The sequence below is a fragment of the Sminthopsis crassicaudata genome, chromosome 3, assembly GCF_048593235.1.
Source record: "Sminthopsis crassicaudata isolate SCR6 chromosome 3, ASM4859323v1, whole genome shotgun sequence".
In the NCBI taxonomy this organism is placed as follows: domain Eukaryota; kingdom Metazoa; phylum Chordata; class Mammalia; order Dasyuromorphia; family Dasyuridae; genus Sminthopsis; species Sminthopsis crassicaudata.
The window spans coordinates 636,717,261-636,735,993 of record NC_133619.1 but is presented as its reverse complement, the minus strand read 5'-3'; the positions used below and the strand labels follow the sequence as shown (position 1 = coordinate 636,735,993).

Below are 18,733 nucleotides of genomic sequence, written 5' to 3'. Positions count from 1 at the left end.
TGGGTGGGTGGGCCCGGCCCCCGGCAGCACTCCCCCGTGTCCCTGAGGCTCCTGAGGGCCCATGAGCAGGAATGGAGACGGACAGGGCCGAACGTCCCCGGCGCACACGGGCCTGGGCTAGAGCCTCACGCTGCCAGGCAAGGACCCTCCCCAGCCTCAAAGGGTCCAGGGCTCTGAACGCTATAATGACTCACAGTGACCCAAGACCCTTGGCCATAGAAATGTCTTTATTGAAGCCAGGCGGAGTGGGGGGGCATGCTGAGTTGGGGGGAGGGGGCATGCGGGTCAGTGAGTGACACCCCAGGCGGCTTTGGGGGCCCTAATGTGAGCGTGGGGCTTGGCCGGGATCCGGGAGGGCCCGAGGTGGGCCCGGGGGTGTAGTGTCTTAAAAAATAGAGATTTCTCTAAGGGGGAGGGGCTAATTGTGAATATCAAGGCACTGGGGGTTATAGGGAGTCACTTAGGGGGTCACCAAAGGTCAGGGGAAGGGGACAATTTGGGGTCATTTCAGGCCGTCTGGGGCTGACCGGGGGTCAGTGTCTCTGAGGGGAGAGTGGATGGCGCGGTCAGTGATGAGTAAGGGAGGGGTCTGACACTGGTGCCCACGTTAACTGGGGTCTGATCCGGAGGGGTGGAATATGGGGGGCTTGGGGCTGGTACATCTGGGGCAAGCTGGGGGTCAGTATACTGGGGGACGATTAGGGTCTCTGGTCCAGAGTCCACCGCGGCTCCTGGCTCCTATGACTGCATTTCTGCCCGAAGCATCCAAGGAAACCAGCAACAGAAGAGTAACCTGGGAGGAGGGAGGGGAGGAGGGATGGGGCCCAGGAAGCCGGGCCTCCCGCCTCCAGCACGGGCACTGCCCCCTTGCCCGCCCCTCTCCTGTGCCACGAGTGGGACGCTGGCGGGCCCAGCTCCTGCTGATCCCTACCATTCCCGCCGCCATCTCTGTTCTGCCCACGGCCACCCCCTTGGCCCGTCAGGCCTCCACCCAGCCCAGACTTGGCCCTGAGCACTCTGCCTCCCGCCACTCTCCCTGCCCCCGAGCTCCCCCTTGCACTTCCTCTCAGCGCCCCCCAGGGGCAGCCCCACTACCCCCCGAGAAGCCGGCTGGAGCTAAGTCAAGCTGGGGACCGCCCCGCCCCCATACCTGGAGATGGAGTTTTCGGACGTGATGTCCTTGGGAGTCCGGACAGTTGGGAACGTACGTTTGGGCTGAGTCACTGGGGAAAGGCAGCAGTGGTCAGGGTGGGGCAAGAAGCCTGGGCCCTCCCGGGTCCCCTGCCCCTCCTGGGGGCCTCCCACCTCACGCACCCCCAGAGCCCCTCCCCCGGGTCCCTCACACCCACTGGTCACTTGGACTTTCTTGGCTGTGACACTGTCCTTGGGGGGGTCAGCGGAGCCACCGATTCTGGAGAAACAGAAGAGGGCCTTCGTCAGCCAGGGCGGCAGGGCGGCAGACCAGTGGGGCTGACCTAGAGGTTCTCTGGGTTTCTGGGGATGCCAGGAGGGAGGGGGGAGGGGTCTTGGCCTTTGCTTGGGGAGGCCGGTCTCTGGGCTTGGAATCGCGGGGGGCCTGGGAGCGTCTGCACTGGTTTCTATGTTCAAGAGTCTGGGAGAGTCTGATCCAGCTCCGGGTTTCCCATGTCCAGTATGTATTTCTGGGGCTCCCGGGTCTTTTACTTGGGGGAGACTCTCAGGTCTGGGGGTACAAGTTTTCCAGCGGGTCCCGGGCCTTACCTCTGGATGCGGGATGCAGGTGCAAAGACCCCATGGCGAGGGGGGCACGTGAAGTATCTGACGCCGAAGACGGAGCCATCGTGCTTCCCCGTCGGGTGGTCGAGCTCAATGCCGAACCAGTAACCTGGGGGCGCAGGGAGGCTGGAGCTCGGCGCGGGGGCCCCCTTAGCCCCTCCCAGACCTCCCCACCAGCCTCCCCACCGGCGCCCGGAGCCTCCACCTTACCAGGGGCAAAGTCTGTTTTCCCATAGAAGCGAATCACGCCCTGCTTCTGCCCGGCCACCAGCACTTGGTCCCCAACCTCAGCTTTCAGGCCCTCGCGCTGGAGGCTGCCCAGGGAGGACGATGGAGACTTTTTCTTTGCTGCAGGAGGGGGAAGGGAAAAGGCAGGATGTTGGGGATCAGAATGTCCCCCTCCCCAGGAACCTCTTAAACCCAAGACTTCCGTCTGATACTCCTCGAACCCAAGACTCACTGGCCCAAAATCCAAGTAGATCCTTGAACACAGGAGACTCCCCCAAATCTTAGAACCTGTGAACCAAGGACTCCCTAAGTCAGGAACGTCCCACCCTCCAAACACTTCCTTGTTTCAGAAGCTGGACCAGACACAGCCATTTCTGGATGGCGACACAGAAGCCGGCCCCCCTCCCCTGGACCTCGGGGCCCCAGGACTCCTTCCTTGCTCTCACAGGGGCCAGGGACCCTTCTGACCTTTGCGCTCCTTGCGGCCTTTGCCAGTAACCCGAGAAAAGTCCATCCGAGGGGTGCGAGGGGTGGAGGTGACAGAGGAAGGAGGGGCGTCGGCTGCTTTTGACACCTTAGAGACTGAGGCAAAGAGCCCTGCGGGAGCAAAGGGTGTCAGAAGGGCTGCACCCTGGGGACCCCCAGCCCCTCCCAAGGGCATCGGCCTCCAGGTTCAGGACAAAGCCCAGGATGGGGCCCCTCCCTCTGGGGACCGAGCTGGGGCAGGGAGCGGCCGCACTGACCCTGCTTAGGGGGGCAGATGAAGTACCGCACGCCCCCCACGCTGCCGTCGTTCTTGCCCTCGGGTTCGTCCAGCTCCACGCCGACCCACTGGCCGCTGGCGAACTCCGTGGTCCCGCAGAAGCGCAGCGTCCCCACCTGGGTGAGAAGGCACAGGGGAGAGATCCGGAGCACTGAGGGGCGGGCGGTCCCCCCCATCTCACGCTGGACGCCCACCTCGTGTTCCAGCCAGTGACTTAGGCCTGCCCCCGCCCCTGTGTCTCATCCCGACCACTGCTCCTGCAGCCCCTGACCTTCTGGCCATCCAGCAGGACCCGGTCCCCGAGCCGAAGGCCGAGGGCACTGAGCATGAGGTTGCCCGGGACGTTGTCATAGTTGGGCAACGTGACCTTGGGGAGGGCACAGGACAGGGGCACGGCCTCCTCCAGCAGCGTCCTCAGCTCCTTGGCCACGAGGGCGGCCTCAGCCTTGTCCAGGGACATGTCCATGGGGTCCGGGACAACCTCAGCGGGAACTTGGCCCTTGCGGTTCTGCGGGGGACAGCTGTGGTTAGGGGGCGCTGAGACTTCTGGGGGTACAGGCCCACGGGGTTCCCCCGCTGAGGGCTGGCTCACGTACCCGCAGAGCAGGGTTGGCGCCGTGCTCCAGGAGGCAGCGGGCAGCCCCGAGGCACAGGTTGGACGCCGCGATGTGCAGGGCTGAGCCGTGGTTGAAGTCACTGCAAGTCGAATTCACCACTAGGAGGGGAGAGGGAGGAGGGGGCAGGAAGGGCCCGTTCAGGGTAGCCAGAGACTCCTCAGGCCCCAGACTCCCCCCCACAGACTGGGGCCCCATACCTCAGGCCCCAGACCCCCCCCCACAGACTGGGGCCCCATACCTCAGGCCCCAGACCCCCCCCCACAGACTGGGGCCCCATACCTCAGGTCCCAGACTCCCCCCCGCCAGGCTGGGCCTCCCCCCCACAATCTGGGGCCTCCCCCCATACCTCGGGGCCGGGCCCCCTTTAGCAGCACACGGATGAGATCGGGGACGTCAAAATATGCGGCATAATGGAGCGCGTTCATGTTTGTCCAGCGGCTCCGCAGGGTCACGTCGCCCCCCAGGGCCAGCAGCTGCTGCGACAGGCGGACAGCGGCCACCGGGTCTCCTGTTGGGAGGTTGGCAGGGTGGGCACAGGCTGCTGGCAGGGGTGAGAACTTAAGGGGACCTGGCGTTAGGGATCTCGGGGGCCTGGGGCCTCAGGAACTCAAGGATGGCTTCTGGGCTCCGGGGCCCAGCCCACTCACCCACGCCGTGAGCTCCGGCCTTGCAGGCGTAGTGCAGCAGAGTCATGTCCGTGAGCCCGTCCCGGTCATTCACGTGACATCCGCGGCGCAGGATCTGGGGGAAGGTCACGCTGTCACCCCCAGCCATCCTGCACCCCAGCCCCCCCCCCAGCCTCTACCCACCTCATTGCCAATGACGTCAATCTTGTGCTGAACTTGGGGCACCCATTGGCGGATGATGGCGAAGAGCTCGGGGATGGTGGTCCGTGGGTCCAGCAGAATCTCCTGACAGGCCGGGTCGTTGGGGTCAAAGAAAGTGAAGGCTGATGGGAGAGACAGGCAGGTCAGCCCAGAGGCTGGTTCCGGGGTCCCCAGAGAGCAGAGCGCTGCCCCCAGGGGTCGCCCTGCAGACTGAGAGTGCTCACCTGGACCCCCTCTCTGCCCCCTCGCTTCCTGCCTTCTGATTCACTAAGGGGGGGCGCCTAAGGGGGGGCCATGTGCGGCCCCGGGGCAGCCTGGGGGCCCTCCTCAGGAGGAGCCTCTAAATCATCAAATGCTCAAGATTAGAGGAAACCTACAAGAGCCAGTGCCCTTATGCCACCAAGTTGAGCCCCCAGCTGGAGATCCAGCAGATCCCGGGAGCTCTCGGGGCTGGATCCTTCTGGATTCCCACCAGGTCGCATCCCTCAGATCCAGATGGATCCCGCTGGGTCACAAGACCGGCCCCTCAGGCTCTCCCGGGATCTGGGCCCACTCCGGAGGCGGCTCCGGGGCTTCCCCGGCCCCCCTGAGCCACACCTCGGCCGTGTTTACCATAGTCCTTGGGCAGCGGGGCTGGGGCGGAGGGGTGCACCACGGGCTTCTGCCGGGGCTCCGGGATGGGGCTGGGCGCTTCGGGCAGGGGCTCCTCCTCCTCCTCCTCCTCCTCCTCCTCTTCCTCCTCCTCCGGGGGCAGCGCTGCGGCGTCCGTCTTCGTCATGGCCCCGGGGACGCTCAGGGAGGGGGCCGGGGCACTGGGGGAGCTGGGATCAAAGCCTGGGGGAGGGGGCAGCGAAGGGGGCGGACAGCTGTCAGGGCTCAGCGCCCCCCAGGGCAGGGCGGCCGGTGTAGCCGCTCCCGGGGTCCCGGAGCCCCCTCCCCCAGACCAAGGCCCGCACCTCTCCCCCCACCCCGCCCTTACTTGGGGAATCTACGACTCCCCCCATCTCCCCGCATCCCCTCCCCTCCCCTCCTGCCTGGACCAAAGCATCAGGCCGCCGGTCCAGCAGATGCCGCGGGGACCGCGGGCTCGGATGCCCGGGCGCTCCTTTACCCCGGTGGGGTCGGTCCCTCTTACCCCTGGTGCAGAGGCAGAGAAGGGGAGAGACAGGTGCAAAGAGAGGAGTACGGAGAGATGATGGAGATGGAGAGACCTGGAGACAGAGACGGGCCGGAGGGCGGGGGCCCCGAGCGCGCATGCGCGCCGGCCGCGCAGCGCCCCCGGGGGCGGGGGACGGGAGGGGGAGCGGGAGCGCGCAGTGAACAGAGACCCCCAGAAAGGCAGGAAAGACACACAGGGAGAGAAAGTCCGAGGCGGCGCTGAGCGGCCAGAAAGGGTTCAGATCCCCCCCAATTCACAGACTCCAGGTTTTCTCAAGTTAGTTTATTGAGTGCAAAAGAATCAGGGAGGCATGGCCCCCACCCCGCCCCCCGGGGCGCTCAGGGGCTGTGGGCGGACGTCAGCGTGTAGAGCACGGTGCCGGCGGGCTGCTCCCCGCACACGATGGTCACGGCGCCAGCCCCCGCGGGCTCGGGGCGTGCGGGGCCCCCGGGCACGCATGTCTGTGGGAAGAAAGGAGGGAGTGAGTGGGGTACAACCCAACCGCGGGCGGCCCTCCCACCGTGCCCCATCAGGGTTCTGCGGCCCGCCCCCCCACGGTGGGCACCCCTCTATATCCCCCTGCCCGCCCCCCCCCCCGTGTTCTCCGGTCCGCCCCGCCCGCTGCTACCCCCCCCCTTGTATCCTCCGTAGTGTCCGGAGCCGCCCCCCGAGGGTCCCCGCAGCCTGCCCTCCCCGCGCTGTGCACTTTTCTGTGCCCCGCGGCCCCCTCCCCGCCGTGTCCCGGCCCGCCCCCCACGTCTCCGGGCCCCGCAGCCTGCCCTTCCCCTCGCCGTGCACCCCTCCCTCCCGGCCTCTCATGGTGTCCCCTTCTATTGCACCGCCCGACCCCCGTCACGTCCCTCCGTCCCCCTCAGTCCCGGGACCCGCCTCCCGCCGTGTCGCCCTCGGGCTTCCCATTCCCCGCCCCCCGCCCCGCAGGCTTACCGCGCCCAGCAGCCGCAGGCGCTCGTGTGACAGCAGGTGGTCCCGATGCAGCTGCTGCACCAGTCCCTCGAGGGCGCCGAGGCGCGCGCGGTGCCGCCGCTGCCGCTGCTGCAGCCCCCGAACCTTGCGCTGCAGCGCCGCCACCAGCCCGTCCAGCCCGGCCTCGGGCTCCAGCCGGGCCCGATGGTAGGCGTGCTCGTCCCGCGGGGCCGCCCCGGACGGCTCCCCCGCCGGCTCCCCGGCCGCCCCGTCGGGCTCCCCCGGCTCGGCCCGCTCAGCCTCGGGCGAGGCCGCGGCGGCCGCGTGGCACACGATGGGGAGCGTGGAGACGATGGGGGTGACGAGCGCCGACGACACCACGGTCACGGGGGCCAGGGGCCGCGCCTCGAGGGGGAGGGCCGGCCAGGCTTCCAGGTACGCCGTCCCCGGGAGCGCGGGGGCCCCCCAGGAGGCCACGGTCGCGGTCGCCTTCAGGGCTGCTGCGGCGGGGATCCAGCCGTCAGGGCCCGGCCGTCTGCGTTCCTGAAACACACACACACACAGACGCCCCGCGTCAGGACCTCGAGCCGTGCCCGGGGCCAGGCCGGGGGCTGCGCGGCCGGGGCACGACGCCGACTCCCCGAGGGAGTGTGGGCCCCGCCTTGGACGCGACCCCGCCCGCCCCGGGCCTCAGTGTCCCCATCCGTACATCTGTCATCCTCCAGGCTGGAGGAGGTCTCCCGACTTTCAGTTCCAGAAGGGACCCGGGACCCTACTCCTAATTATAGGGGAGGGGCTGTGACCCCAGCTGGGCCTGGGGTAAAGGGGAGGGCTGAGTTCAGCCAGAAGAAGACCAATGTGAGAATCCCGGTTCTACGGACTTACTCCCGGAGAGACCTTGGACGAGTCACTTCTGCCTGGGTCTCAGTTTCCTCCTCTGTAGAGAGAGGGGATGGGATTGGTGGCCTCTGGGGCTCCTTCCACCTCTCGCCCAGGAATCCCAGGACTCCTCTCTCTCCCCCCGCCTCTTAGACTGGGGGCGTGGGGAGAAAGGGGAAGCCCCGCCCACACCTCCCTTGGCCCCGCCCTTGGGGCTTCGCTCTTTTTTCGGGAGGGGAATGGGGACCGACGTCACCACGGCGTCTTGACGTCAGAGTCACGATGCCGGAGCGCCCCGTTCGCCCTTCCCAGACAGTGACGCTCACTTGTAGAAAAGCTGAGGCGGAGGTTGTAGGTGCCGAGTAGGCCAGCAGTGTTGAGGCAGGGCGGAGCCAAAGACGTGGGCATGGCCCCGATCTCTGTCCCGGCCCTGTCTGGCTCCCTCCCTCGGGCCTCTGCGGGATTCCCGGGTCGGCCTGGTTCTACGCGCCGCCCTGGTCACGTGACTCCACTCCGCCCTCGTCATGTGCCGGGGTAGGGTAAGGGAAGAGCCCGGGAGCATGCGCAGTTGTAGCTGGACGCCCGGGCATGCGCAAAACTACGCGTGTCAAAGAAAGAGGAACGCACTTGCGCCTGCTCAAAAACCGAGGGGCGGGGTGCAATCGGACTCTAGCCTTTCTGTACCTAGGATGTCCCCGAGGTGGGGAGGGATGAGAAGTCCCTGTAAGTGAGAGGAAATCCCTGTTTCTGCCCTCGGGGAGTTTATTGTCTAATTTGGAAAAAGGAAAAGCTCTGTAAATTCCCGAATACTTTCCCCACTAAACCGGACTTTCTTTTGTCCGAACCGGAAGCTTTCTTACGGGCCGAATTTAGCGTGGAGAAAAGATCATTAATGGAGTAAAGAGGAGAACGGGGTCCCGGAAATAGAAGCAGCTTTGAAGCCTCGTAAATGGACTAAACACGAGAAGAGGCTGAGCCCGCTCACTAACCCAAGCAGCTTAAGGGGATGAAGCCGAGTTCAAATCCCCCTTCGGAAAACGCGCTTACCCCCTGCGTGACTAAATTACTTAGTTCCTCATCTGTAAAATAGGGATAAGACACGTCCGTTCTAGGATTAATTACGAACTTCTCTTGAACGAGTCACGTAAAACACTTTCAAGATTAACTTAAAGTTTCTAGATACTGTTTATAAACATGACATGTAAACTTCTACCGCTGTAAATAATACAATAATAATAAGTTGGGTTAAGCATAGAATACGTAAATGTTATTATTTCCCACCCACCCACCTCCCACTAGAATGTAACTACATCTGGCACATGCATCCGTCTATATTCCATTGGATGTCGAGAATTCTTGAAAGAAACCCCATTAGTGCGATGGACTTTAATTACTCTTTGTTCCGTAACATCTCAGAATTCTCGGAAGGAAGGATTTATTAAACCCTTAATATGCACTTGGCACAAAGCTAGAGTTCCGATTAATTCAATAATGATTAGGAATCATCTACTTCGGGCAAATTAGTCCACAAATGAAACTCACTACCCTCAAGGAAGGGTAGGGTTTGCTGTTTTCACTTTGCACCCAGATGCATGCCTGCCGCAATGTACTTTTCACCTCAACCTTAGTTTCCCAAATTTCCTTCCTTGAGACGGCTCAGACGTCTTCGTTTGCAGGAGCTCCTGGCAGCTACTGAGATTGCCTCCCATAGAACTCCATATTTAGAATGGAAAGGACTTAGTTGTGCCCTCTTGCAGAGGGCCTGGTGAGCCGGGAAGAAGCAGTGATTTGACCAGTCATTCAACCAGTAAAACTCTGAACAATGTTGGAAGCCAGTTCATCCTGACCGCATGGACTGTGCCCTTTTTTCCGTCCATTTCTAGGATGACACTAGCAATGTAGGGCTGTGGGAGTCAGGGAAATGAAATTGACCTCCACAGAAGCCACGCTTGCTGCGGAATTGTTGCTGCAAAAGGCTTTTGAGAGTGCTTTGGACAGCAAGCAAAGAGATCAAATTGGGCAATACTTAGAGAAATGGATTTGATGAGATGTGATCTGGCCCAGATGGGATCTGCCATTCTTCTCTCCAAAGCTTTATGGGTGGGTTCCTTCCGGTTCTCCAAGCTGTGATGAAAAGCTTTATTAATTAGAAAAGACCAATGTCTTGGGCAAGATCAGCTCCAAGAGAGTAATGATGTAGCAAAGAGACATTTTTCTCCAGGCCTATTTTATACAGAAACAGAACAATAAAACAGAATTGCATCCAGAAAAGGTACATTCTTTAGATAATTTTTTCCCCTCTTCCAGAGGGTATGGGGTAAATCCATTTAAGTTTGCTTACACTACTTTGCAGGGCTATCTGCCCTCATCAGATTCAGGCAATTTTTCACTGAAAGATCAAATACTGGAGCTGAAGTTTCCATATTTTGGCCACCTTTGAAAAGACCTTTTATGTTGGGGAAAGACTGAAGGCAAAAGGAGGAAAGGATGGCAGAGGATGAGAGAGAGAGATGGGGTCTTGAATACAATGAGCACGACCAAGGACAGTCTTCAAGAGATAGTGTAGGTAGAAAGGCCTTGCTTGCTGTGGTCCATTGAGTCACTAGGAATCAGATACTTCTGAAAAATGACTAGTAATTATTTGCATGTCATCTGGGGGAGGGGGTGGGGGGAAGGAGGGGAAAAGTTGGAATAGAAGGTTTTGCAAGGATCAATGTTGAAAAATTGCCCATGCATATGTTTTGACAATAAAAAAAAAATTATTTGCATGTTTCTCCTATTAGAATGTGAGCTCCTTGAAGCCAAGAACTTTGTTTGTATCCCCAGTGCTTACTTAGTGCAGTGCCTAGAATGGGGAAAGACAGATTCAAAATAATTCCTCAGATGCTAGTGGTGAATTTAGCATAAGTCATTTGAGTCTCAGTTTCCCCATCTGTAAAATGGGTTTTCCAATCCCACCTCTGGTTCTATGACCTTGTCATTTAACCTTTCTCACCCTAAGTTTCCTCATGTAGAAAATGGGAACAATGATAGCATCTCCTTCACAGAGTTGTTATGAGGATCAAATAAAATAATATATGTAAAAAGCTTTGCCTGGATGAATTTAAATTAAAATTGTAATTAAAGTTAATTAAAACATAAAACTTTAAAAGCATTATATAAATGCTATTCTTTTTTGTTATCTCTTTTCTGATACCAGGAACACTCATTCCAGGAGGTTTTTGTGAAATTCAAATGAAATAATTTTATTTCAGGCAGTACTAGGTAAACAATCATTTTAATTTTCTCCTCTATAAGACAAAATTGTTACTTACTGTTGTTCAGTAAGTAGTATCTGACTCATCATGATGCTCTTGAAGGTTTTCTGGGAACAGAAGTGGATTGGTTTGCCATTTCCTTCTCCAGCTCATTTTACAGATAAGGAAATGGAGGCCGACAGGTTAAGTTGCCCAGGATCACACCAGCTAGGACCAGTCTGGGGTCCCAGAATTCTCTCCTCTTGGATATCCAGCTGCGCAGAAAAGGAGGATGAGAAAGGATTAAATGATCTTAGAAGTTCCCTTCCAGCTAAATACTATCATCCCATGAATGCCCCTATGAGGTTGGTAGTCAAGTCTTAATTTCACAATTTATAGATAAGCAAAATAAGATTTATAAAAGTGAGAAGACTAGGTCAAGTTTGGTGACTATGAACCCTAAACCTTTCCAACAGTAACTTCTGTTCTGATCTTTACTCTGTCTGTAAGATGAAACCAAATTGCCTTTGGGATATGGTCTGACCAACCTTTGTTTCCCAAGGCTTTACCTTATCTTCCAGGCCTCCCAGTATTAGAGAAGTTTCTATATAAAACTCAGCAGGAAGAGCTAAAAAGAGAAACTATTTAAAATTACTATAGAATGTAGAAAATACTGAGGATTCCATGTTCCAAGATAGACACATGAACCATACAACTACAAAGGCTTGTAAAAAAAAAAAAAAAAAAAAGGGTAATTAAGTGGGAAATTTGTTAATTGCTCTTGGGTAGGATAAGCCTGGTTTAACCCTACAATAAACCTAAAGTAATTACTAAAAGTAAAGATAGTTGGCTTAGTGGATAGAGCTCTAGGGCTTAGAATCAGGGAGTAATAGTTAGATACAAACTAATTATTTGGGCCTGGACAAGGCACTTGTTCCTCTATAAAATGGGGCTAATAATAGCACCTGTTTCCCAAGATTATTGTGAGAATCAAAAGAAATAATATTTTTACCCACATTTAACATCATATACTAAGATAAGATCAAAATGGGTCCAAGATTTAGGCATAAAGAACAAAATCATAAATAAATTGGAGGAACATGGGATGGTTTACCTCTCAGACTTGTGGAGGAGGAAGGAGTTTGTGTCCAAGGGAGAACTAGAGACCATTATTGATCACAAAATAGAAAATTTTGATTATGCCAAATTAAAAAGTTTCTGCACAAACAAAACTAATGCAAACAAGATTAGAAGGGAAGTAACAAATTGGGAAAACATTTTTACAGTTAAAGGTTCTGATAAAGGCCTCATCTCCAAAATATACAGAGAATTGACTTTAATTTATAAGAAATCAAGCCATTCTCCAATTGATAAATGGTCAAAGGATATGAACAGACAATTTTCAGATGATGAAATTAAAACTATTTCCACTCATATGAAAGAGTGTTCCAAATCACTATTGATCAGAGAAATGCAAATTAAGACAACTCTGAGATATCATTACACACCTGTCAGATTGGCTAAGATGACAGGAACAAATAACGATGAAGGGGCTGTGGGAAAATTGGGATACTGATGCATTGTTGGTGGAGTTGTGAAAGAATCCAACCATTCTGGAGAGCAATCTGGAATTATGCCCAAAAAGTTATGAAAATGTGCATACCCTTTGACCCAGCAGTGCTACTACTGGGCTTATATCCCAAGGAAATACTAAAGAAGGGAAAGGGACCTGTATGTGCCAAAGTGTTTGTGGCAGCCCTTTTTGTAGTGGCTAAAAGCTGGAAGATGAATGGATGTCCATCAATTGGAGAATGGTTGGGTAAATTATGGTATATGAATGTTATGGAATATTATTGCTCTGTAAGAAATGACCAACAGGAGGAATACAGAGAGGTTTGGAGAGACTTACATCAACTGATGCTGAGTGAAATGAATAGAACCAGAAGATCATTATACACTTCAACAATGATACTGTATGAGGATGTATTCTGATGAAAGTGGATATCTTCAACACAGAGAAGAGCTAATCCAATTCCAATTGATCAATGATGGACAGAATCAGCTACACCCAGAAAAGGAACACTGGGAAATGAGTGTAAACTGAGAGGGTTGTTCTTTTTTTTGTTTGTTTGTTTTGTTTTGTTTCTCTTCCCAGATTATTTTTACCTTGGGAATACAATCCTTCCTTTGCAACAACAACAAAATTCGGTTCTGCACATATATATTGTACCTGGAATATACTATAAGATATTTAATATGTATGGGAATGCCTGCCATCTAGGGGAGGTGATGGAGGGAAGGAGGGGAAAAACTCGGAACAGAAGGGAGTACATGGGATAATGTTGTAAAAAAAAAAAAAAACAAAACAAAAAAAAAAACTACCTATGCATATGTACTGTCAAAGAAAATATTATAATTATAAAAATTAATAAAAAAACAAAAACAAAAACAAAAAAATGTTTACCAGAGAACACACATAAAAAAAAAAAAGAAATAATATTTTTGAAGCATTTACCAATAGTGATGATAGTGTAAAGTGAAATAGATTCAGAGGTTAAATGAAAAAAATTTTAAATCAGAGTGTTTTATTTTCAAAATATATACATGGATAATTTTCAAATTCATCCATACAAAATCTTGTGTTCTAAATAATTTTGATGACATGCAGCTAAAATTTATGTAGTGAATACTACATAAATGTTAGCCTTTATATTGTTATTCTATTTTATGCCAAACTACCAAGGATTGCTTTATGGAACCAGAAAAAAAAATGCCAGAATATTTCTGGAAGAACAAAAAAGGTGCAAATATTAAGAGAAACAATGGGGAAAATGGCAAGAAAAGAGGTCTAGCAGTATCAGATCTCTTTGTAGAGATCAGATCTCTACAAAGCTGTAATCATCAAAACAGTTTAGTACTGGGTAAGAAATAGAGAAGTTAATCATTGAAACAGATTAGATACCATATGCAAAAACAAATAAGCACAGTAGCCTAATCTTTGATAAAGCCACAGATCCCAACTATTAGAGCAAGAACTTACTATGTGACAAAAAAGAAAACAAAAAGTATTGGGAAAACTGGAGAGAAGTCTGGCAGAATCAAGGCATAGACTAACATCTCATATTATATACCAAGAGACTTCAAAATGAGTACATGATTTAGACATAAAAGGAGACATCATAAGCAAATTGGTAGAATATAGAAGACATTACATTTAAGATTTATTGATAGGGAGGGAGTCTATGATTACATGATAAGTAGAAAGATTTCTTTTTTTTAAATAATAGCTTTTTCTTTTTCAAAATACATGCAAACATAGTTTTCACCATTCATACTTGCAAAAACTTGGGTTCCATCTTTTTCACCCTCCCTCCCTCTTCCCCCTAGACAGCAAGTAATCCAATAAATTAAACATGTGCGATTCTTCTAAACATATTTCCACATTTATCGTGCTGCACAAGAAAAATCATCAAAAAGGGGGAAAAATGAGAAAAAAAAAAAAAAGCAAGAAACAAAACAACAAAAGTGAAAACACCAGGTTGTGATCTTAGTCCCCTTAGTTCTCTCTCTGGGTGCACATGGTTCTCTCCACCACAATACATTAGAACTGGCCTGAATCACCTCAGTGTTGAAGAGCCACATCCATCAGAATTGATCATCACATAATCTTGTTGCCGTGTACAATGTTCTCTTGATTCTACTCACTTCACTCAGCATCAGTTCCTGTGAGTCTCTCTAGGCCCCTCTGAAATCCTCCTGCTGATCATTTTTTACAGAACAATAATATTCCATAACTTTCATCTACCATAACTTATTCAGCCATTCTCCAGCTGATGGACATCCACTCAATTTCCAGTTTCTTGCGGCTACAAAGAGGGCTGTTACAACTATTTATGTACACGTGGGTCTTTTTCCCTTTTTTATGATCTCTTTGGAATACAAATTCAATAGAGACAGATCAAAGGGTATGCACAGTATGATAACTCTTTGGGCATAGTTCCAAATTGCTCTCCAGAAGTTGGATCAGTTCACAATTTCACCAACAATGTATGTGTCTCAGTTTTCCCACATCCCCACCAGCATTCATCATTTTCTTTTCCTGTCATTTTAACCAGAGAGCAGGTGTAAAATTAAATAGAGAGGTTCACAAGAGTTAAGTAAATAATTTTTTTAATTAAAGCTTTTTTATTTTCAAAATATACAAATGGATAATTTTCAACATTCATCCTTACAAAATCTTGTGTTCTAAATTAAATAATTTTGATGACATAAAATTTTAAAAAATTTTGCACAAACAAAATCAAATGCAGCTAAAATTAGTGGGGGGAGGAAAGCAGGAAAAGGGGAAGCTTTTGTAGCATATTTCTTTTATAATGATCTCATTTCTAAGATATTTAGGAAAGTGAGTAAAATTTACAAGAAAAAGATTCATTCCCCAGTTGATAAGTGGTAAACAGATATGAATAGGCAATTTTCAGAGGAAGAAATCAAAGCAGTCAATAACCATGTAAAAAACTGCTCTAAATAACAATTAGAAAAATACAAATTAACACAACTATGAGGTACCACTAACATCCATCAATTTGGTTAAGCTGACAAAAATGGAAAACTGCATGCTAGAGGGATTATGGGCGGGAAAGCTATACTAAGGCTCTGTCGGTATAGATAGTCCAGCTGGTCCAAAGAGGCAAGCAATATAGAAGTATGTCCCCAAATCTATGAAATTGTGCATATCTTTTGACCCAGCAATGACCTCTTCTAGGTCTATAAACCAAAGATATCAAAGACAGAACAAAAGGTCATATATATACAAAAATATTTATTGCCTCTCTTGTGGTGGAAAAGTATTGAAACCTGAAGGAATCTCCATCAATTGGGAAATGGCTGAACAAATTATGGTACATAAATGTAATAGAATACAAATGTCCTGTAAAAAAAAGATTGCAAAATGAAGTGAGGAGAACTAGAGGAACAATTTATTCAATAAAAATAATCAATTTTGAAAGAATAACTTTGATTAAACATATAACTAACCACAAGGCCAAAGTACTATCTACCTCATGATAAGGAGCTAATACTCAGAATTGCAGATTATAGAACATTTTTTTCCTCTCTTCATATAAGCAAGAAGCTCTCAGGGCCAAGGAGGACTTGGGGGGGGGAGATTCAGAGTGAAGATTCATTCCCACTTCAACCTTTGAGACACTCGGACAGGAGCTTTCAGGAACCAAAGAGGCCTCCAAGAAAGCTAACCGGGCACAGGAAAAAAAGATTCAGGATGTTGAAGGACACAATAAAGGATCCAGACTTTCTGCATTTGGTGATTATTGAACTGAACTGAAACTAAGGCTGCTCCCAGAAGCTCCCCAAGAAACCTGCTCAAGAAAATGATTACAATTTAGAAAAACAGAACATTACATATAAGAATAAGGATCATTCTCCAATTGATAAAATAGTTTAAGGATATGAACTCAGTTTTCGCAGAATAAATCTAGCCATGTTGGGGGCAGGAGATAGGGAATGTTCCATATGATTAAAGGAATTCAAATTAAAACAATTCTGAGATTCTTCCTTACATTCATATGTTCATCAGTATGGAAAATAGGACCAAAAAAAAAAAAAAAAAGAAAAGAAAAAAGATGAATAACTGTGGAAAAACAGGCACATTGCAACATGGGTGGTGGATCTACCAATGGTAGGCCGATACTCAAAGAGATCAAAGAAAAAAGGGTTCTTATATACAAAGATATTTATAGCACTTCTTTTTGAAGTGACAAAAACTCCCAAAAAGCAGTAACTGAGGAACTAAAAATACGTCCATCAATTTTGAGAACAATTTACCTGATGTCGACGGCAAAAACAAACTGAAAACGGTAAAATTGCCTTTTTTTTTTTTTTTTTTTTTTGCATTCCAGAGTTTAGTACCATTAGGCTATTAACCTGGCACTTGAGTGCTTATTAAGTGTGCGTTGTTTAACATATTGGATTACTTGCTGTCTAGGAAAGGGAGAGAGGAAAAATTTGGAACACAAGTTTTTGCAAAGGTGAATGCTGAAAATTATCTTTGCATGTATTTTGAAAATAAAAAAAAAATTGCTTAATAAATGTATTTTAATTGATTGAAGATGGTCCAGAGGATGGATGATGAAAATATCACAGAGGGGATGCGTTCGGGGTGCAGAGGGAGACATGTTTCTTTCTCTTATTTCCAGTGAGCTGAGAGTGGGAGGGAGAGAAGATAGATTTCTCTTCACTTTAAATAACAAAAAAGACAGGTGGGGGTGGGGGGTTGCACAAGAGATCTATAGTTTCACTCGTTTTATTTTGTTACAAGAGAGCTCTCATGGAGTCGGGGTAATCCGTGAATGTTTGTAACATAAAAGCACACTCGTAAATTTTTAATTAAAATTAAAAGAAAGTACAGGGGGCCGGGGAGGAGCTGGAAACCCCGTCCTCGTTAGTCGGACGAGCTCGGCTCTCCCCACTCCGCCACCACCCGCCAGTGACGCATGCGCCCAGGTCCGCCCCTGGCCTCTGATTGGCTGGCCGCGGGACCGGCCGCTCGGCCATTGGCTGGCCTTGGAGCGAAACGCAGCCAATCGCCCGGGAGCGCCGGCTTTTCCCGCGGCGGTTCGGAGCGAGCGGCCGTTGCGACGGCTAACGGTCTCTCCGCTCGTTCCGATCGACGCCGGGACCGTCGGAAGGGCGCCGGGAGCCGAGATGGCGGCCCCGGAGCCCGGCCTCGGCGGCTACGGGCGGAGCGAGGCGGGGCCCCGCGGGGAGAGGGAGAAGCAGCCCCCGGCGGCCGGGAGCCAGGGCGCGACCCGCAGGAGCATGGTTTCCTCGCCGCCGCCGCCGCCGCCGCCGCCGCCGCTCTGCCTGAGGCGCCGAGTGAAGCTCCTGCCGGGACCCGAGGAAACCGTGCAGAGCCGGGTGAGGACGAGCGCCGCCCCGCCTCCTCCCCTCGGGACCGCCCCTTAACGCCCCGCCCCTCAGGGCCGCCCCGCCCCCGGCCCCTACAGACCGCTTCCTACCTCCCCTCCTCTTGGATCCTAGCCCGGCCTCCACTCCTCCCCCCCACCTCCCTCTCCTCCCGGGGACCGCCCTGCCTCCCCCTCTTTACACTGCCCCCTTCCCTTTACACTGCCCCCCCCCTACCATTCCCTATTTCCCCTCTCAGTGTTGGCCCCGCCCCTTTTCCCTCCTCAGGGATTCTACCCTCAGCTGGTCTCCTGAACGGCGCCGGGATTGGGCCCGGTGGCCTCTGGGGGGCTCTCCCTCACTGACCCCTCCCTAACACTGCCTAGGGGCGGGAGATGCCCGGGCTCCCCGCTCCCCCTTGCCGTCCTGCCCCGTGTCCTCCCCTCCCCCTAGGCAGCTTTGGGGGGGCGGTTATAGATGCCGGGCGTCCTCATTTCACCCCTCTTGGCCTGGATCCCTCTGAGGGCGTGGGAGCAGCTGGCCCTAGATCTGGCGCTGGGAGCCACAAACCTCCAAACTGGCGGGCTCAGTGCGTGTGAGGGGTCCCCAGTCAAGGAACTGGGGCACTGGATGGAGCACCAGCCCTTACAGTCGGGAGGACCCTGGTTCAAATCCGACCTCAGACATTTAATAGCTCCTAGCAGGGTGCTCCTGGGAGGACCACTTAACCCATTATCTTGAAAAAAAAAAAGAACTGGGGACATGACCTTGTTAGGGACGAGCCATTTTACCAGATGGTCGCTTCCTATCCAAGCTGGTGTACGTGAGTGCTTAGAGTATTAAGGGAATGACTAAGAGCGGGAAGGTATCCCGGTAACACTGTGGGGGTGTCCTGGTCATCCCGGAGAAGAGGTCCGGAATGGCGTGGGGGTGGCAGGAGAGCCCGCGGTGCGGAGTGGCCAGCTCGGGACCTTCCGCTGCTGGCTTGCTAGAAGTGGCTGGGAAGGCTCGAGGCTGGGTTTAGGTTGGATCAGAGGGCACGCTCCCTGGCCCTGCTGCTGTCCTCCACATTTAAGGGGGGCTCTGGAGGGAGTAGTGGCCCTCGCTGCTTGGGGGCTCACCCTTGTACCCAAGGTGCTGGGCTCTGTGAGCAAAGCAGAGCTGAAGTACCAAAGGAAGCTAGAGAATCCTCCCCAGATGTTCCTAGGGGCCTGTCCGCCCTGAGGCGGGGCATTCTGAGCTGGGATTGTGGAGCAGCCATGGCACTAACTGGTGATGTCATTCTGGTGGTCTTCCCGAAGGGCGCACAGCGTCCAGCCCCCGATGCCCATGCTGCGCCTTGTGGTTACGTTGGCCCGGGGGACCCGAGCGGGCCTGGCCTCGGGGGCTCCGCAGGAAGGCCGGGCGCCCACTTTGCCGCCAGG

General features: G+C 52.5%; 3 protein-coding genes across 7 annotated transcripts in view; 1 reads left to right on the top strand and 2 right to left on the bottom strand.

The window, feature by feature from the left end:
- Positions 1-208: 208 nt before the first annotated feature.
- On the bottom strand, positions 209-5,454 carry CLIP3 (CAP-Gly domain containing linker protein 3). The gene is made up of 14 exons (XM_074306676.1): positions 5,326-5,454; positions 4,803-5,024; positions 4,173-4,312; positions 4,011-4,104; positions 3,710-3,871; positions 3,343-3,461; positions 3,018-3,254; positions 2,727-2,862; positions 2,452-2,580; positions 1,966-2,103; positions 1,741-1,864; positions 1,350-1,411; positions 1,151-1,223; positions 209-793 (listed from the first exon to the last, which is right to left on the bottom strand). Exons 1-14 carry the CDS (start codon positions 5,444-5,446, stop codon positions 739-741), a joined length of 1,812 nt encoding a protein of 603 aa, XP_074162777.1. The 5' UTR covers positions 5,447-5,454; the 3' UTR covers positions 209-738.
- Positions 5,455-5,616: 162 nt separating this feature from the next.
- On the bottom strand, positions 5,617-9,029 carry THAP8 (THAP domain containing 8). The gene is made up of 4 exons (XM_074302579.1): positions 9,000-9,029; positions 7,479-7,634; positions 6,295-6,816; positions 5,617-5,810 (listed from the first exon to the last, which is right to left on the bottom strand). Exons 1-4 carry the CDS (start codon positions 9,027-9,029, stop codon positions 5,688-5,690), a joined length of 831 nt encoding a protein of 276 aa, XP_074158680.1. The 3' UTR covers positions 5,617-5,687.
- Positions 9,030-17,000: 7,971 nt separating this feature from the next.
- WDR62 (WD repeat domain 62) overlaps positions 17,001-18,733 on the top strand; it is a 32,078-nt gene continuing 30,345 nt past the window's right edge. For 4 of the 5 annotated variants that reach the window (XM_074306670.1, XM_074306671.1, XM_074306669.1 and 1 more), the window contains exon 1: positions 17,008-17,321. In XM_074306670.1, coding sequence (XP_074162771.1) covers positions 17,109-17,321 — 213 coding nt within the window. In that variant the 5' untranslated portion in view covers positions 17,008-17,108. Of the gene's footprint in view, positions 17,322-18,733 lie in introns of all 5 variants that reach the window. The other variant, XM_074306672.1, reaches the window with a different exon arrangement.

Bases quoted from the DNA above. Each gene is read 5' to 3' on its own strand.
- THAP8 (XM_074302579.1), bottom strand. From the start codon at position 9,029: ATGGACGGAAAAAAGGGCACAGTCCATGCG. The intron at 6,817-7,478 runs GTGAGCGTCACT...TGTGTGTTTCAG, and splicing joins CCGCCTCAGCTTTTCTACAA to GAACGCAGACGGCCGGGCCC. The intron at 5,811-6,294 runs GTAAGCCTGCGG...TTCTTCCCACAG, and splicing joins GCCTGCGGCTGCTGGGCGCG to ACATGCGTGCCCGGGGGCCC.
- CLIP3 (XM_074306676.1), bottom strand. From the start codon at position 5,446: ATGCGCGCTCGGGGCCCCCGCCCTCCGGCCCGTCTCTGTCTCCAGGTC. The intron at 3,462-3,709 runs GTATGGGGGGAG...CTCCCCTCCTAG, and splicing joins AAAGGGGGCCCGGCCCCGAG to TGGTGAATTCGACTTGCAGT. The intron at 1,412-1,740 runs GTAAGGCCCGGG...CTGTTTCTCCAG, and splicing joins CCTGCATCCCGCATCCAGAG to AATCGGTGGCTCCGCTGACC.